The 14,096-nt window shown below is 33.5% G+C and overlaps 3 protein-coding genes across 5 annotated transcripts in view; 1 reads left to right on the forward strand and 2 right to left on the reverse strand.

Moving 5' to 3' along the window:
* Nucleotides 1-9,338, forward strand: part of LOC106686164 (uncharacterized) — a 36,708-nt gene extending 27,370 nt beyond the window's left edge. For both annotated transcript variants that reach the window (XM_067053371.1, XM_014429329.3), the window contains 2 exons: nt 2,496-2,666; nt 4,841-9,338. In XM_067053371.1, coding sequence (XP_066909472.1) covers nt 2,496-2,666; nt 4,841-5,258 — 589 coding nt within the window. In that variant the 3' untranslated portion in view covers nt 5,259-9,338. The remainder of the gene's footprint in view (nt 1-2,495; nt 2,667-4,840) is intronic.
* LOC112211838 (uncharacterized) overlaps nt 1-14,096 on the reverse strand; it is a 157,986-nt gene that overhangs the window by 46,297 nt on the left and 97,593 nt on the right. The window contains exons 8-9 of one of the 2 annotated variants that reach the window (XM_067053362.1): nt 13,407-13,577; nt 11,253-11,905 (exon numbers count right to left, since the gene is read on the reverse strand). In XM_067053362.1, coding sequence (XP_066909463.1) covers nt 11,500-11,905; nt 13,407-13,577 — 577 coding nt within the window. In that variant the 3' untranslated portion in view covers nt 11,253-11,499. Of the gene's footprint in view, nt 1-11,252; nt 11,906-13,406; nt 13,578-14,096 lie in introns of those variants that run through there. The other variant, XM_067053358.1, reaches the window with a different exon arrangement.
* LOC106686165 (uncharacterized) overlaps nt 1-14,096 on the reverse strand; it is a gene marked incomplete at its 3' end in the record, with an annotated part of 82,208 nt that overhangs the window by 39,509 nt on the left and 28,603 nt on the right.

Consider the following 14,096-nt stretch of genomic DNA (forward strand, 5'->3'; position numbering starts at 1 on the left):
TATCATGTCACTATGTCACCTACAGCAAATTTACTTGTTGTATATATGTGTATACAGTTGTAAATATCAATAAATAAATTATAAAAAAAAAAATGCACTATAAAGTATTTTATGACGTTTATCTATTATTTATCTATTACTACAAAGATAGACGTTATTAAGTTATTTATAAAACAAGCTTTAATATGAGTGCTAATAGACATATGTACGTCAAATGATTTCTGAGATATAGGTTTCCTTAGATTAATTCACTAATTAATGCACTGAGTATTGAGTGCATTTTTTTGAAATGTTTCTTTTTAAAAAAACTGTATCTCAAGAACTCGTAATCAGTTCTACTAAATCTCTTATTTTAAAAAAGTAGTTTGAATGATATAGAGCTCCAAATGAAAAATCATTTTTTTTTTTTTTATATTTTGAAACATGTGCTATTTTGTATTCCCCCTAACTATACTTGGCAAACTCACCCATTTTGACTAGGTTTTATTTTTTTTTTAATAATTTATTTATTGATATTTACAACTGTATACACATATATGCAACAAGTGAATTTGCTGTAGGTGACATAGTGACATGATAAAAACATGTGGAGAATCTACCCACTGATAGAACTCCAATAAGATTTCTAGAGGAGAAGATCTCGAGGCCATCTTCTTTTCAGACGCCTAGGAGGATTATTAGGTAATGAAGGAGAAGCCAGGTTAGAAACAAGTGGATTTGGGTGGTTGAGAAGTTTATTATGGAAGGAACGGTTTCTGGTTCTGGCCAAATCGGCAACATATGGAATATTGAGGTCCTGATGGATGACTTGATTTGTGACAAAGTAAGGAGCATTAAGGATTTTACGAAGGATTTTGGACTGTAAGATTGGATTCTGGAGGAATTTGTTGGTTTAGTGGAGCCCCAAAGCTCAACTCCGTATGTCAAGATAGGCCTTATAATAGTCATGTAGATTAGTCTTTTGTAATGGATTTGCAATTTAGACCGTTTGTCTAGTAAATTAGGTATTTTTAATTATATTAAGAAAAAAGTGAGGTGAAATAAATCAAGGGATCTTAAGAGCTGTTAAGGGATTGACATGTTTTTCCATGTTGTTTTGAAAATATATCTATTTATTCATCGTTGGGATCCTCGGGGACGCCTCTGTCACCCGATTTTATATAGAGTTGAAGTGGTTTTACCCCTCCTTTCGTTGTAAATATTTTCTTGCTTCCTTTCTTTATCAAGTTATCCAATTCCGCCGTCCATCGTACATCTCAGATATCCTTCATTTTAAGTCCTCAGTGCATTCCTGCAATACCCGCTCACGGCTTTCAGATTTATATGTAACTGCCCATCGAACCGCAGCCTTTGGTAGATCATTCCTCATCCGTTCCTCTTCCCTATGGAATTCTATTCCCTACTTTATTCGTAGTTCTAATATCCTTCCAATCTTCAAACCCCGTATCTTCGACTACCTTCTGTCCACCCAATTCCGTAAGAATAACAATTGAAAGTTTCAAAAAAGCTCTATATATTTTATGTCTTAGATTTTCGTTTATAATTGAAGAAATTATCTCTTTTCATTTATTATTTTTTAGTTTAATTGTATTTGATTTTTTATCATTATCTTTCTTTTTATTTACTATCAGAAGTCATCTTATGTTTTATGATATAACGAGTGGTTTTATTTTATTTGTTTTTTCATTATTCTGTTAATTATTGTTGTTTATTTGTATCTTTTAAAATTCATTGTATTATTTTATTTTATGACATCTTGTAATTTCATCTCTATTTTGCAATTTACTCTAATGCTCTAAAGCCTAATTTTGAGGCCTGTAAATTATTCCAAAGGGATATATCCCAGAATAAATAAAGATTATAATGATTATTATGGTCGGTTCTTTCGCTATTGCGGGTTGAGTATCTGAGGTGGGAGACCTTGAAGTCCAACCACCTTCATATTTTTGTTGATTTATTTTTTTTTTTTTAACTTTTCACACTATACGTGCAGTGTCTAAGAGAACTGACTGTTGAGACACTCTCAGCACATCCATAGGCACCCCGGAACCATTCATGCCTGCCACTGTTGATTTTGGTATGAGACCATTCGTTGATATTATGAATGGAGTAGTGGTCCAATTTATATATTTCTTTCAATTCTATCGCCAACTCCTGGTATTTCCTCAGTTTTTCTCCCACAGTGGAGCTTACATTATTATCGTTGGGGAGCCCAACATCAACAAGTTATAATTATTATTATTATTTCGTGATAGGTACTGATCAAAGGTTACTCCCAGGTTTTCAAGTTAGTTTTTCAAGTTAATGAATGCATGTTAATTCTCTGTTCAGTTTTTAAGTCAAATGCAAAGGTTGTCTGACACACCTATCTAAGATTTTTAACAGCTTCAAACCCCTCTAGCAATAGGCAGATAATGAAGTAGAGTAAACGGTATCATGACTTCTTCAGTCATTAAAAATAGGAATCAATATATTTCTTTTTTTCAATCTTACAGGCTTGAATATGCAGACAAACTGAGCCAAATATCTTTCGAGGAATATTCAAAAAGGATAAAAAACTGTGGGAATTTTGATGAAGCCACTTTCAAATGCCTCAACCATGGTGACTGTTGGAACAACAACATATTGTTCCAACACGATTGGGAAGGAAGACCCATCGCATTAAGGTAATAAGTGCTCTAATAACTTTAAAATTTTATTGTGATGTGAGTTAATGGAATTTTAAATAGTGAATTCAATCCGATACCCAACAGTGCATCCAATTAACGCGGATAATTTTATAGTTAAATTGGAATATTTGTGCGGTACCGAGTATCACGCGACTCTCATTTAAGTCTTCTACATACATCCTCAAGTTTTGGGTAAATTGGTGAGTTGGTGTTGAATTTAGGGATATTTTTGTGATTTGCGAAAAAAAAAACTCTAATGCCCATGGAATGAGAAAATTATGAACAAATATTTCTTATTTTTCTATTGCTCAAACATTCGCATTTCAGAGTTTCTCGAAGTTTGAATAATGGATATAAATTTTCGTTCCCGCCAAGAATACAATAGTTTAACTAAAGATCGGGCTTCGGGGGGGGGGGGGGTGGAGGAGTTTTCGGCTTTTCTAGTTCAAATTGGAGGTATCTATCTTTACCCTGTTTCTCCTTTAGTTATCCGTAACATTCTTTAAGTTTCAGTATTTATCCATTGTATGTTTTTTCTGACAATGCAAATTGTTTATTTTTTTTATTAATAAATTAGATTAAAGATTCTCTAAAGAAAGATTTTTTAAAAAATTGGCGTTTAAGCCCTTGCCGATATTAAAGATATTATTTTTTCATAAATCAATAATTTTATGGAAACAACTATAATTTAAAGTTTTGTGCATTTATTTTTGCAAATATCATGAAAACTACTACTACTATAAATATTAACTTCATAAACGACTTTATAGTACATTAAACTAGCTTTAATATGAGTGATAATAGACATCTGTACTTCAAATGATTCCTGAGATATGTATATATATATATTTATCCCTAAATAAATTAACTAACTGATTTTGTGTAATTTCCCAAATTTGTGTAAATTGCTGGGCTAGAGTTGGACTCAAATCGGTTGTATCTGTTTTCACTTTTTTCCTCCTTTAGTTACTTGTAACTAAATAATCTCCTGGTCTTCGAGAGGAAGATCCTTCATAGAATATATGGGCCGGTAAGGGGCGAGGAAAGCTGGAGAAGAAGAAGAAATAAGGAACTCTATGAGCTGCTCCAGGATATAGACTTTATGACTTTTGTTAGACTGGGACGCCTTGGGTGTGCAGAACATCGTGCACGAGTCCCGTCGAAATGCCTAAAAGATGCCTGGAAGAAGAAATCCATTGTCCAAGAAGAGTCGGGCGGCTCCGGTGGATGGATGGCGTGGTGCAAGACGCACGAGATCTGCTTGGAGTCCGAAATTGGAAGGCAGCGAATGGGGGAGGATCATAGAGGAGGCAAGGACCCAGCCCAGGGTTGTAGCGCCAATTGATAGATATTTGTAACATTCTTTAATATTAAATGATTACCCGTTGTTAATTAATGTTAAAAATGTGGATTGTTTATTTTTTTCAAATAAATAAAATTAAATGTACTTTAGAGAAAGATTAGGTACTTTAGAAAATCCCTTATTTAAGCCCTATCGAAGTATTTTTAGGAGGATAAGACCTACCTGATATTAATGAGCATTTATTGTACATCTACTTGCCGAGTTTAATCTGAATCGTATGCACCTTAAATACATTAATATTTAATTTGAATGACAGTTTCTCTATTTCTTGTATAGTCTAGTTAAAAATTGAATCATTTTCTCAAGTGAAAAAAAACTTTCTTTTTTTTAAATTGCAGAACTCAAAATGAGTTTTTGGTATCTTCCGAACAGCCGCTATTTTTGCATGTGGCATTCACTCGCAGACTCCCATATTTTTATAGGCAATGTAATAAAGATTTAAAAAAGTTCTATCAATGTTTTTGTCAGATAATCTAGATATTTTTGCACTGGCTCTCAGGCTATTTGATGTCAACTGAAGGTTTTTGATAACCGGGCATGATTTTTAATTTTCCTAAATACTTTACGCCATGTTATGAATGTTTGTTGTTGTTTTTTTCGTATTGCGTTTTTTATTTTTATTTATGCACTAATGAAAGAAGAATACATAGATATATTTATCTTAATTAAAGCGTAAGGATTTTTATTTATGGGGAGTGCACAGGGTTTCGAAGGGGAAGGAATTTGTGGAAAACAGGTATCGATTATAGAAATAATAATAAAAAAAAAATCAACAATAATTAATGACGGTTTTTTGTTTTTTTTCTAGGTTCGTAGACTTTCAGATCCCTCACTACAACTCTCCTTGTGTAGACGTTACGTATTTCATGTACACAAGCATCAAGCCACATGTACGTCGTCAGAACTATACAAGTCTGGTTGAATTCTACCACAAATCCCTAACCTGTTCCTTGGACAGGTTTGGCTACAAAGGACCAAAGCCAAGCCTTGAAGACATCAACAATGCCATGGAACGCCTGTGCTTTTTCGGGATGAGCTTTTTCACGGGATGTTCTCCCCCAGGAACCCTCACAGAAAGAACGGGAGCCCTTGATTTGGACTTGATCATTAAAACCGATGGCGAAGAAGGAATCGATATAAGAGTGTATTCCGAAGAGGGAGTAATGGAAAAGATTGGCGAAGAGATTAAGAGAATTGTGAAATTGCAAGATAGCTGGTCAAGATGAAATTCCAACATTAATTCATTATGAAATGCTCAGTGTTAAAACTGCTAGTTTTATTTCTAGTATTGTAAACTTCAGGTCGGGCAGGTACGCAGGTCGGGTAGACTTTTATTGAAAATTTTATCTTATTATAAAATATATTTATATGTATAATTTTGTCTTATGTCTCTCGTATACTGATAAAGGAGTCAGTTATCTCGTATCTCCAGTAGAAGGACGTCTGTGTCACCTATCTCCCATTTATTTTATTTTATTTTTTTGGCTTCTCATATCATTACCCCTTTATATACGTATTTTTTTTTGAGCTAGGCTGTTCACACACAGAGATGACATTTTGCAAGCATTGGTTTTTTTTTTATATCTTAGGAGACCGCTATACTTTCCCTTACTTTATATTCCATATACTACGAAGCTTTTTTTTTTTTAATAGATGAAAAGTGATTGTTTCAATTGTTAATTCTTTAATTAATGCCTGAATGTATCCTAACAATGATCAGACTTTAATGGCTTTCTTAGGTTTAAATCATTAACTACCTTTAATTTGAATGCTGGAAGACGTCTAAGCGTATAATGGTTCATGAGATATATTGTTCCATAAATCAATAATTTTAAGCAAAAACCTAGATATTTATGTTTTGAGTATTTATTTTCACAAGTCCCCTGAAATTTACTTCTACTACAGCGATAAACGTCATAAGCACTGAAAAATCAGTAGTTAGTGAATTTATTTTGAAAAAACTATGTTTCAAAAATCATTTAATGTACAGATTTCTATAAGAACCCAAATTTAAGCTAATTTAATGTACTATAAAGTATTTTATGACGTTTATGTTTGTAGGAGTAGTACATTTCATGATAATGAACAAAATAAATTCACAAAATGTTGAATTCATTTTCATAAATCAAAATGAAGCTGTTCGGACAAACATTTTGATTTATGAAAAATTAAGTCTCAACGTGAAATTTTTGAAACATTTCTTGCGTTACAGGACCCACAAGGGAAATGATAAGTATAAAATTGTTTTCTTAATATCTGAGGATGCAAATAATTAGTTTTTGATTTAGTATTATATGCCAACAGAGTATTTTAAATTAAATTTAAAACAAATTATAGATTTTATAATAAATAAAAATTGACTCCTAGACTATCTAAATATAAGTAACCGAAAGCAAAATTAAAAATTAAATTATTCATAGACCTCTGGAATGTATTTTTTTCTTAATTTTCTTGTTTTAATTTTCTGAATTTTAGGTGTGATAATGGTATTTTATTTGGGTTTTTTTACGAGGGTAGGTGGAAATCTAAAGACAGGAATGGGCCGTACCTATCCGTGTGTGGGATTTTTACCCACTAAAATTTTTACCCACCGCTCTACACCTGCTTCTCACCCTCCACGGGACCGCCGTTAAGCATTACATCATGGGAGTGAGTGGCTGAGTGCCACCACATTGTTTTAGGCTGATGTGTGTGTTTGTTTTCTGAACTTAGGGGAAGGTGGGGTACGTCGCAGAAATCGGTCGCAGCCAGGCGAGAAAAACGACCAGATCTGTAAAGCATTGAATAATGCTTCCAAGCCTGGAGAAACGTGTCACCTATACCTTGGAAATTAAACCGTTTGGGAGAAGATCAAGCGGCTATGGAGTGATGAACACATAGGTATAGAGAGGACATTCGCCCGATGCAAGCTGATGGTGGTAACCCTTCGGGAAGAAAGAACGCCAAAGAGAGGTGACTGCAGCATATCGTCAGGGCAAAACAAATCACCACGGAACCTCACAGACCCTGCAAGCATTAAAGAAAAGGTACTTTTGGTGGGGGATGAAGAAGACTATCACAGAAGTTTTAGGAAACTGCGAAGTCTACGCACCAAGTATAACAGACACCCACCAAAAGGGAAACAAGAGGAGACACCTACCGCAGATGCACCACTTAACGATCTACAGGTCGACACTTTTACATGGGGAGGATTTAAATGGATCACCATAATTGATCTCTTCAGTAAGGCGGCAATGGCGCACCACATGCAGGACAAGTCGTCCGAAGCAGTGTTGGCAGCTCTCCGATTATGGTTCCAATTCTACGGAGTTCCAGAGCGTATCTCATCATATTCAGGCACAGAATTCGACATTCCCGAGATTCAAACAGAAATGAAGGACGTGAACGTAATGGCATCTCAAAACACCAGGGCACCCCAAGAGTAGAGGAGGCATAGAGCGACTTCATGGCACGTTGAGTGACCATCTTCGCTTATATCAGATCGAAAAGGGATTGGAACCGGACGTGGCAATGTCTAAGACTATAGTGGCATAATGATTCTGTACACACCGTTATGGGGTTCTCGCCATTTGAGATCCTCTTTGGGCTTCGAGGACACCGGCGAGACTATAAGGGCACGGCCGTAAACGATGAGGAGATACACAACAACCATGTTGCTCGAAGAAAGTTATGGGAGAAGGCACGAGGAAGAACTGAAAAGGAAAAAACCAGGAGGAAGGAGCGGGAGAATTTAAAGGTAACAGACAGGATGGGAGCTATCATAATCGGTACGATCGTATACAGAAAGTTGGAGTCTAACAGGGGTTAGGAGATACAGCAATACGAGGGCCCATTCAGGGTGATTGTTCCGGGTAACCTACGGGAACTGAAAAGTTGAATTGGAAAGGCTGTCATAATGTAGGCAATACTAGCGCCATGGTCTGAATTGAATTGAGAGGCTCCCATCAGATAGGTACTACCAGCGCCCATGTGGCCAGCAACATAAGCTTGCCTCCTCTAGCGCTCTCGGTTGCAAGAGAAGCAACTCAGGCTGAGGAGAGATATTCCAATTGTCTTCAGCCAGAAGCAGTCCATTCTTTCATTTTGTCTCTCATCTGGAAATCTCAGAAATCTACCATGAGTTAATAGAACTCCTGGAGTTGTTCCCAGAAGCAGAGGAGAGAGAGGCATAAGAATGTGGAGGGAAGAAGGAACCATGGAGTAAGTCCATCTAACAATAGTTAACATCCACATCATCATCAACCACCTCAATTTTATATCTACAATTCCATGGCCCGGTCATTCAAAATTTACTAACCCATTTAATCATGTATAATTTTTCATTCATATACAGTCCACTCAAACCCAACCAAATGTGTTCCTGGCATTAAGGTGAAGGCATTCTTCATACAGTGATAATTATTAGGGATCACAATAATGTTACTGTACAAAGTATTAAAGAACCTAAAAAGAGGAGAACTGTCCATATTGAAGAGTTAAAATTTCCTGCAGTAACAATGTAAAAACTGGAATGTTCTCTTATTGCCAGCAACTACTAGATTGTATAACAGAAGGATTGGTTACTATTGTAATTCTATTAATTATTTTATGTTTTAAGGTTTAATTTGACTTTTGTAAATATTATATTTTTTCCATTTTAGCTAATTTTGTATTGAATAAAGAGTTCTTTAATTTTATTCTTAGATTTATATTATGTATATAGCAATTATTTCAGAGAGCTTCTTCCAATCATATGTATATAGGAATTTATTGTTATTGTAAATAGTTTTTCTTTGTTGTTTGTATTGTTAATATATTGTATAGTATTAGTTTAGGAGGATTGTTCGTAATCTGGTGGGGAGGGGGAAGTGGTAGTTATGGTCTGAGTCAGCTGTTACTTCGATGTCAGCTGACTGAGGAGGCGAATATATATATATATATATATAAACAGATGCACCGAACCTAATAAACCCAGTATTTTACAGCAGTCCAAGCATGTTAGATAGATGTTGGAAGCATGTTAGATGGTTGGAGGTGCGCCCCACGTTTTAGAACTTCAACAGGACTAAAAAGATTCTACATCATAAAAACTAAAAAATTCTGACATTGTAGGATAATAAGATTAGGGGAGCCCCAGAGCTTATTATTAATAGGCCTTACGATAGCCATGAAGATAAGTCTTCTGTTAAATTATTCATTGTGTATTCTATCATTTACTTTATATTTAGTTTTCCTAAATTAGATAATTCTTATAGTTATAATTATTATATAAATTTTACACCTGTTTCTTGAATTTCGCGTAATTGAAATAAAACAGTTTATTTGTTCTTTAGTTTTTTTATTATTTTTTTTAATTTATATTTATCCTTTTTCTACCTTTATTTAATCTCAACTTACTTCTTTATTTTCCATCTTTAGGTGTGCTCAATTTTTTTATATCTGCTTTTCTATTTTCACTTGTTATTACGTCTTATAATTTTACTATGTATTACGCCCTTTATTGTATATTATTATTATTGTTTATTTTATATCACAAATATTTTTATTTCTTCTTTGTGTTCATTTGTATATAATTTTCTTTTCTCTTATATTAACATAATTTTAAGCCTACCTTAATTTTCCTTTTTGTATCTCATAATCCTACTATGTAAGTGGTTTAGGGCTTTATAAAAGGTCACAAACCGGGTCTAATTAAACAAGAGTGGACATATAAATATAAAATAAAACGTGTGAATTTGTTTTCCCTCTTGAACGCCAAATATGGCTCCCTTCCCTATAATGGCATTAAATGTGGGTTTAGGTTAAAAGAGCATACATTCAACAGTCCAGCGGCACTATTAACGTAGGAATTAGATAAAATTCAGAGAAGTTAAGAACAATTGTATGAAAAATACAATTCGCCGAAGGAAAGAAAAATGCTTCGAATAAACCGAGATACAAAATATCTATTTTTTAATTTCTTTGAAAAATGGCAATTAGGACTTTGAGATTAAGCTAAAAACGAATATGATTTTCTTATCGCCTTTCTCGAGTATTAAGGGATTTTATTATATATAAATTTTATTATATATAAAAAAAAATATGTACTCAAAATAATAATTAATAAACTCTGCACTGAAACCAAAAATAAAAGGGAGATAGAAAACCATAATTAATAATTTATTTATGGGCCAACTCCCGGACAGAGTTAGCCTGTGAAATACATTATTAATTTGTTATTTTACAAAAATAGTGTGTCGAAAATAATTGGTATAAACTAACAACAAACTATATACCCAAACTGAGATATCTACATTCTTCTGAGTAAAAACAAAAATCATTAACGTCACTATATTAATAAACTATACATCAAATTGAGAAGATAATTATCCAGCTCCAAGTATAAGGTTTTGTGTTGTATATGTAAAAAGAAGTTTAAGATCCAATCAACAGAAATTCATACAACTGATGTAGGCTAATATTGTACAGTTTTGGCATGTTTCGGATTCAGTTCTCTAGATTCGCAGGACAGTTTGATAAGAAATTCCCCCTCTGCTACGTATCACATCGTCATGAATTGGGATGACAGGATAATAGGTGAAGGAAGAATAAATATTATATTAGATTACAAGTTCAACACAGTGAAATAACAAGGAATGTTTTTTTGGTGTGATGTGGGATAAAGGTTTAAAATAGTTATTAAGTTATTAAATAAATCAAACGGTATCCTTCTTAGGTCTCACAGTCCTAATTATATCAATAGTCCGACGTTTTGGGCAATTCGGTTATCCTCAACAATCTTAAATATGAATTCGCACCTCACATCAAAATTTTAAAATTGTTTTACTGGCTATTTTGCCCAGGTCATCAATTACAAATCAAGTTCACCGTATGTTTTTTTAAAACTTAATTTTAGATTAAAACTACACTATCCACTATTAGATACATTTTCTAAAGTTAAATAAATAGATTTTTTTTTACTTTTAATTCATGACCTGGGCAAAATTGCCTGTAAAACAATTTTAATATTTTGATGTGAGGTGTGAATTTCTATTTAAGATTGTCCGTGAGGATAGCCGAATTGGCCGAAACGTTAGACTATTGATAGAGCAGAGAGTGTGAGGCTTAACTAGGATACAAATAGTAGTCTCAAGAAAGTGAATAAATTATATACAATTTAATTGTTATTAAGGTTATTCCAAACAAATGTATTGGGTATTTGTAAAAAGGATTAAGTTAATTAAAAAAATAATAACTTTAAGTTATATCTAAATGTGTATGTGTAATTATATTTTAACATGATTTTAATAATTTTCAAAACTTTGCACATATCCGTTTAAATTGATCTCTCGCTAGTAAATATTTTGCAGTCTGCGTCCGTCAGAGGCATGTCTGGGATTTCACTGTAATGTGTTCCGTATGAGGTTCGTTTAAAAGTATTTTTTCCAGTGAGCACCACATAAGAGGTTTACAATCTCACCAATAAACAATATTTTAATTTCTTCTTGTTCAACTTTCTATAACGTTTACTAGTGCTTTAAGATCCTCTCCCATCTTCTCTATAATCCCGTCTTCATAATACACCCTTATATTAAACCCTTCTTCTCCATTGGTTTTGTAAATTAAGTCCAGATCCAAGGCGTCTGTTCTTGTAGTGACGACAACGGGAATACAAGCCATAAAGAAGGTCAATCCAAAAAATTTTAGGCGCTCCATGGAATTATTGATCTCTTCAAGACTAGGCTTGGGCCCGTTGTAGCCAAACCTGTCCAAGGAACTGGTTAGGGATTCGTGGTAGAGTTCGACAAGGCTTTTGTAGTTTTGGTGCCGTATGCTCGGTTTGATACTTGTGTACAGGAAATAGGTGACGTCCACACATGGGGAGTTGTAATGAGGAAGTTGAAAGTCCACGAACCTGAAACAAAAATGGTTATTATCTATTGCACCTAGACAAAAATGTCTTTAAAGGTTCAGGATCTGTTTGGGAACTGATTTTTTCTTTATTTTTTTGAATTAAAACTGTATTAAACCTTAAAATACAATAAATGTGATTAGCTACAATGACGTGAAAGATAATGTCGTAGTGCGTAGTTTAACGACAAAGGGTAAAATTTGATGAGAATTGTTATGGTTTCTTTTATCTTCTGGTTTTTGACACTATCCAAGATCTGTGATATGGGATTGGAGAGTTTGGGATGCAAATAAACAAATTACGAATTAATATTTAGCGAGAGCACTCGTATTTCATAGTGTTAGGATTGGTAAGGATGTCCGCTGTATACCCCGAGGGTAGAACCTTCTTGGACATCAATAAACTGCTGTAGCTGTTCTTGTTAAAGATTTTTGTTAGTAGCTGTTATTGTTATAGGGTATTGTTAGTAGCTGTTATTGTTATAGAGTATGTTAGTAGCTGTTATTGTTATAGAGTATTGTTAGTAGCTGTTATTGTTATAGAACATTGTTAGCAGCTGTTATTGTTATAGAATACTGTTAGTAGCTGTTATTGTTATAGGGTATTGTTAGTAGCTGTTATTGTTATAGAGTATTGATAGTAGCTGTTATTGTTATAGAGTATTGTTAGTAGATGTTATTGTTACAGAGTATTGTTAGTAGCTGTTATTGTTATAGGGTATTGTTAGTAGCTGTTATTGTTATAGAGTATTGATAGTAGCTGTTATTGTTATAGAGTATTGTTAGTAGATGTTATTGTTACAGAGTATTGTTAGTAGCTGTTATTGTTATAGACTATTGTTAGTAGATGTTATTGTTATAGAGTATTGTTAGTAGCTGTTATTGTTATAGAGTATTGTTTGTAGCTGTTCTTGTTATACAGTATTGTTAGTAGCTGTTCTTGTTATAGAGTATTGTTAGTAGCTGTTATTGTTATAGACTATTGTAAGTAGATGTCATTGTTATATAGTATTGTTAGTAGCTGCTATTGTAATAAAGTATAGTTAGTATCAGTTATTTATATGGAGTATTGTCAGTAGTTGTTATTGTTATAAAGTATAGTAACTTTTGTTATAGAGTATCGTTACTAGCTGTTCTTGTTATAGAGTATTGTTAGTATCAGTTATTTATATGGAGTATTGTTAGTAGTTGTTATTTTTATAAAGTATAGTAACTGTTATTGTTATAGAGTATAGTAACTGTTATTGTTATAGAGTATCGTTAGTAGTTGTTCTTGTTATATAGTATTGTTTGTAGCAATGATTGTTATAGATTATTGTTAGTAGATGCTATGGTTATGGAGTTCCATATGGTAGTATACTAGCGATACTCCATAACCATAACAGCAACCAATAATAATCTATAACAATAACAGCTACTAACAATACTCTATAACAATATCAGTTATTTATAAAAAATAATAATAATAATAACGATAAACAGTCTCAAGCTTACTTAAGCGTTACCTTAATTCGATTGGTCTTCCTTCCCAATTGTTTTTGAACATCATGTTATTGTTCCAACAGTCGCCATGGTTAAGACATTTGAAAGTGTTGTCATCGAAGTTCCCACTTTCTTTAACCATTTTTGAATATTCCTGGAAACGGACTTTACTCAGTTTGTTTGCATATTCAGCCCTGAAAATGTAATGAAAATTATATTTTCATTTTTTTATGAACTTTTTATTTAGCTATGATTTCCGAAAACAATTAAGCTAATAAACCCATCATTACTATAATAAGATAAACAAGAAAAAAATAAGTACCGTTACAACCCATGAAGGGTTAGAGGATCAATTCTTTGTAAAGAAGTACCTTAACTAGATCAACGGTTGGGCAAGGAGGTAATGAATCACCAATTTTTTACCTAATTAATTCTACTCAATTTATGAGGGTGGGTGGGCCCCAGGAGGGCTCCAGAACCCACAGAGTTGACTCGGCTACAGTGTAACAGAAAACAACTATCTACCCAGCAGTATTCGAATCCGGGTCCTTGGAGTTAGTGGCATTGAGCCTTACCACGGTACTCGCGCTCACTCTAATTTGGTAATATAATAACATAACACATATGTCTGAGTCAGCTGTTATTTCGATTTCAGCTGACTGAGGGGATCAGCTGATCGAATGTATATAAGAGATGTACCGAATACAATAAAG

Source organism: Halyomorpha halys, unplaced genomic scaffold, assembly GCF_000696795.3.
Source record: "Halyomorpha halys isolate HHAL.00 unplaced genomic scaffold, Hhal_1.1 Scaffold786.1, whole genome shotgun sequence".
In the NCBI taxonomy this organism is placed as follows: Eukaryota; Metazoa; Arthropoda; class Insecta; order Hemiptera; family Pentatomidae; genus Halyomorpha; species Halyomorpha halys.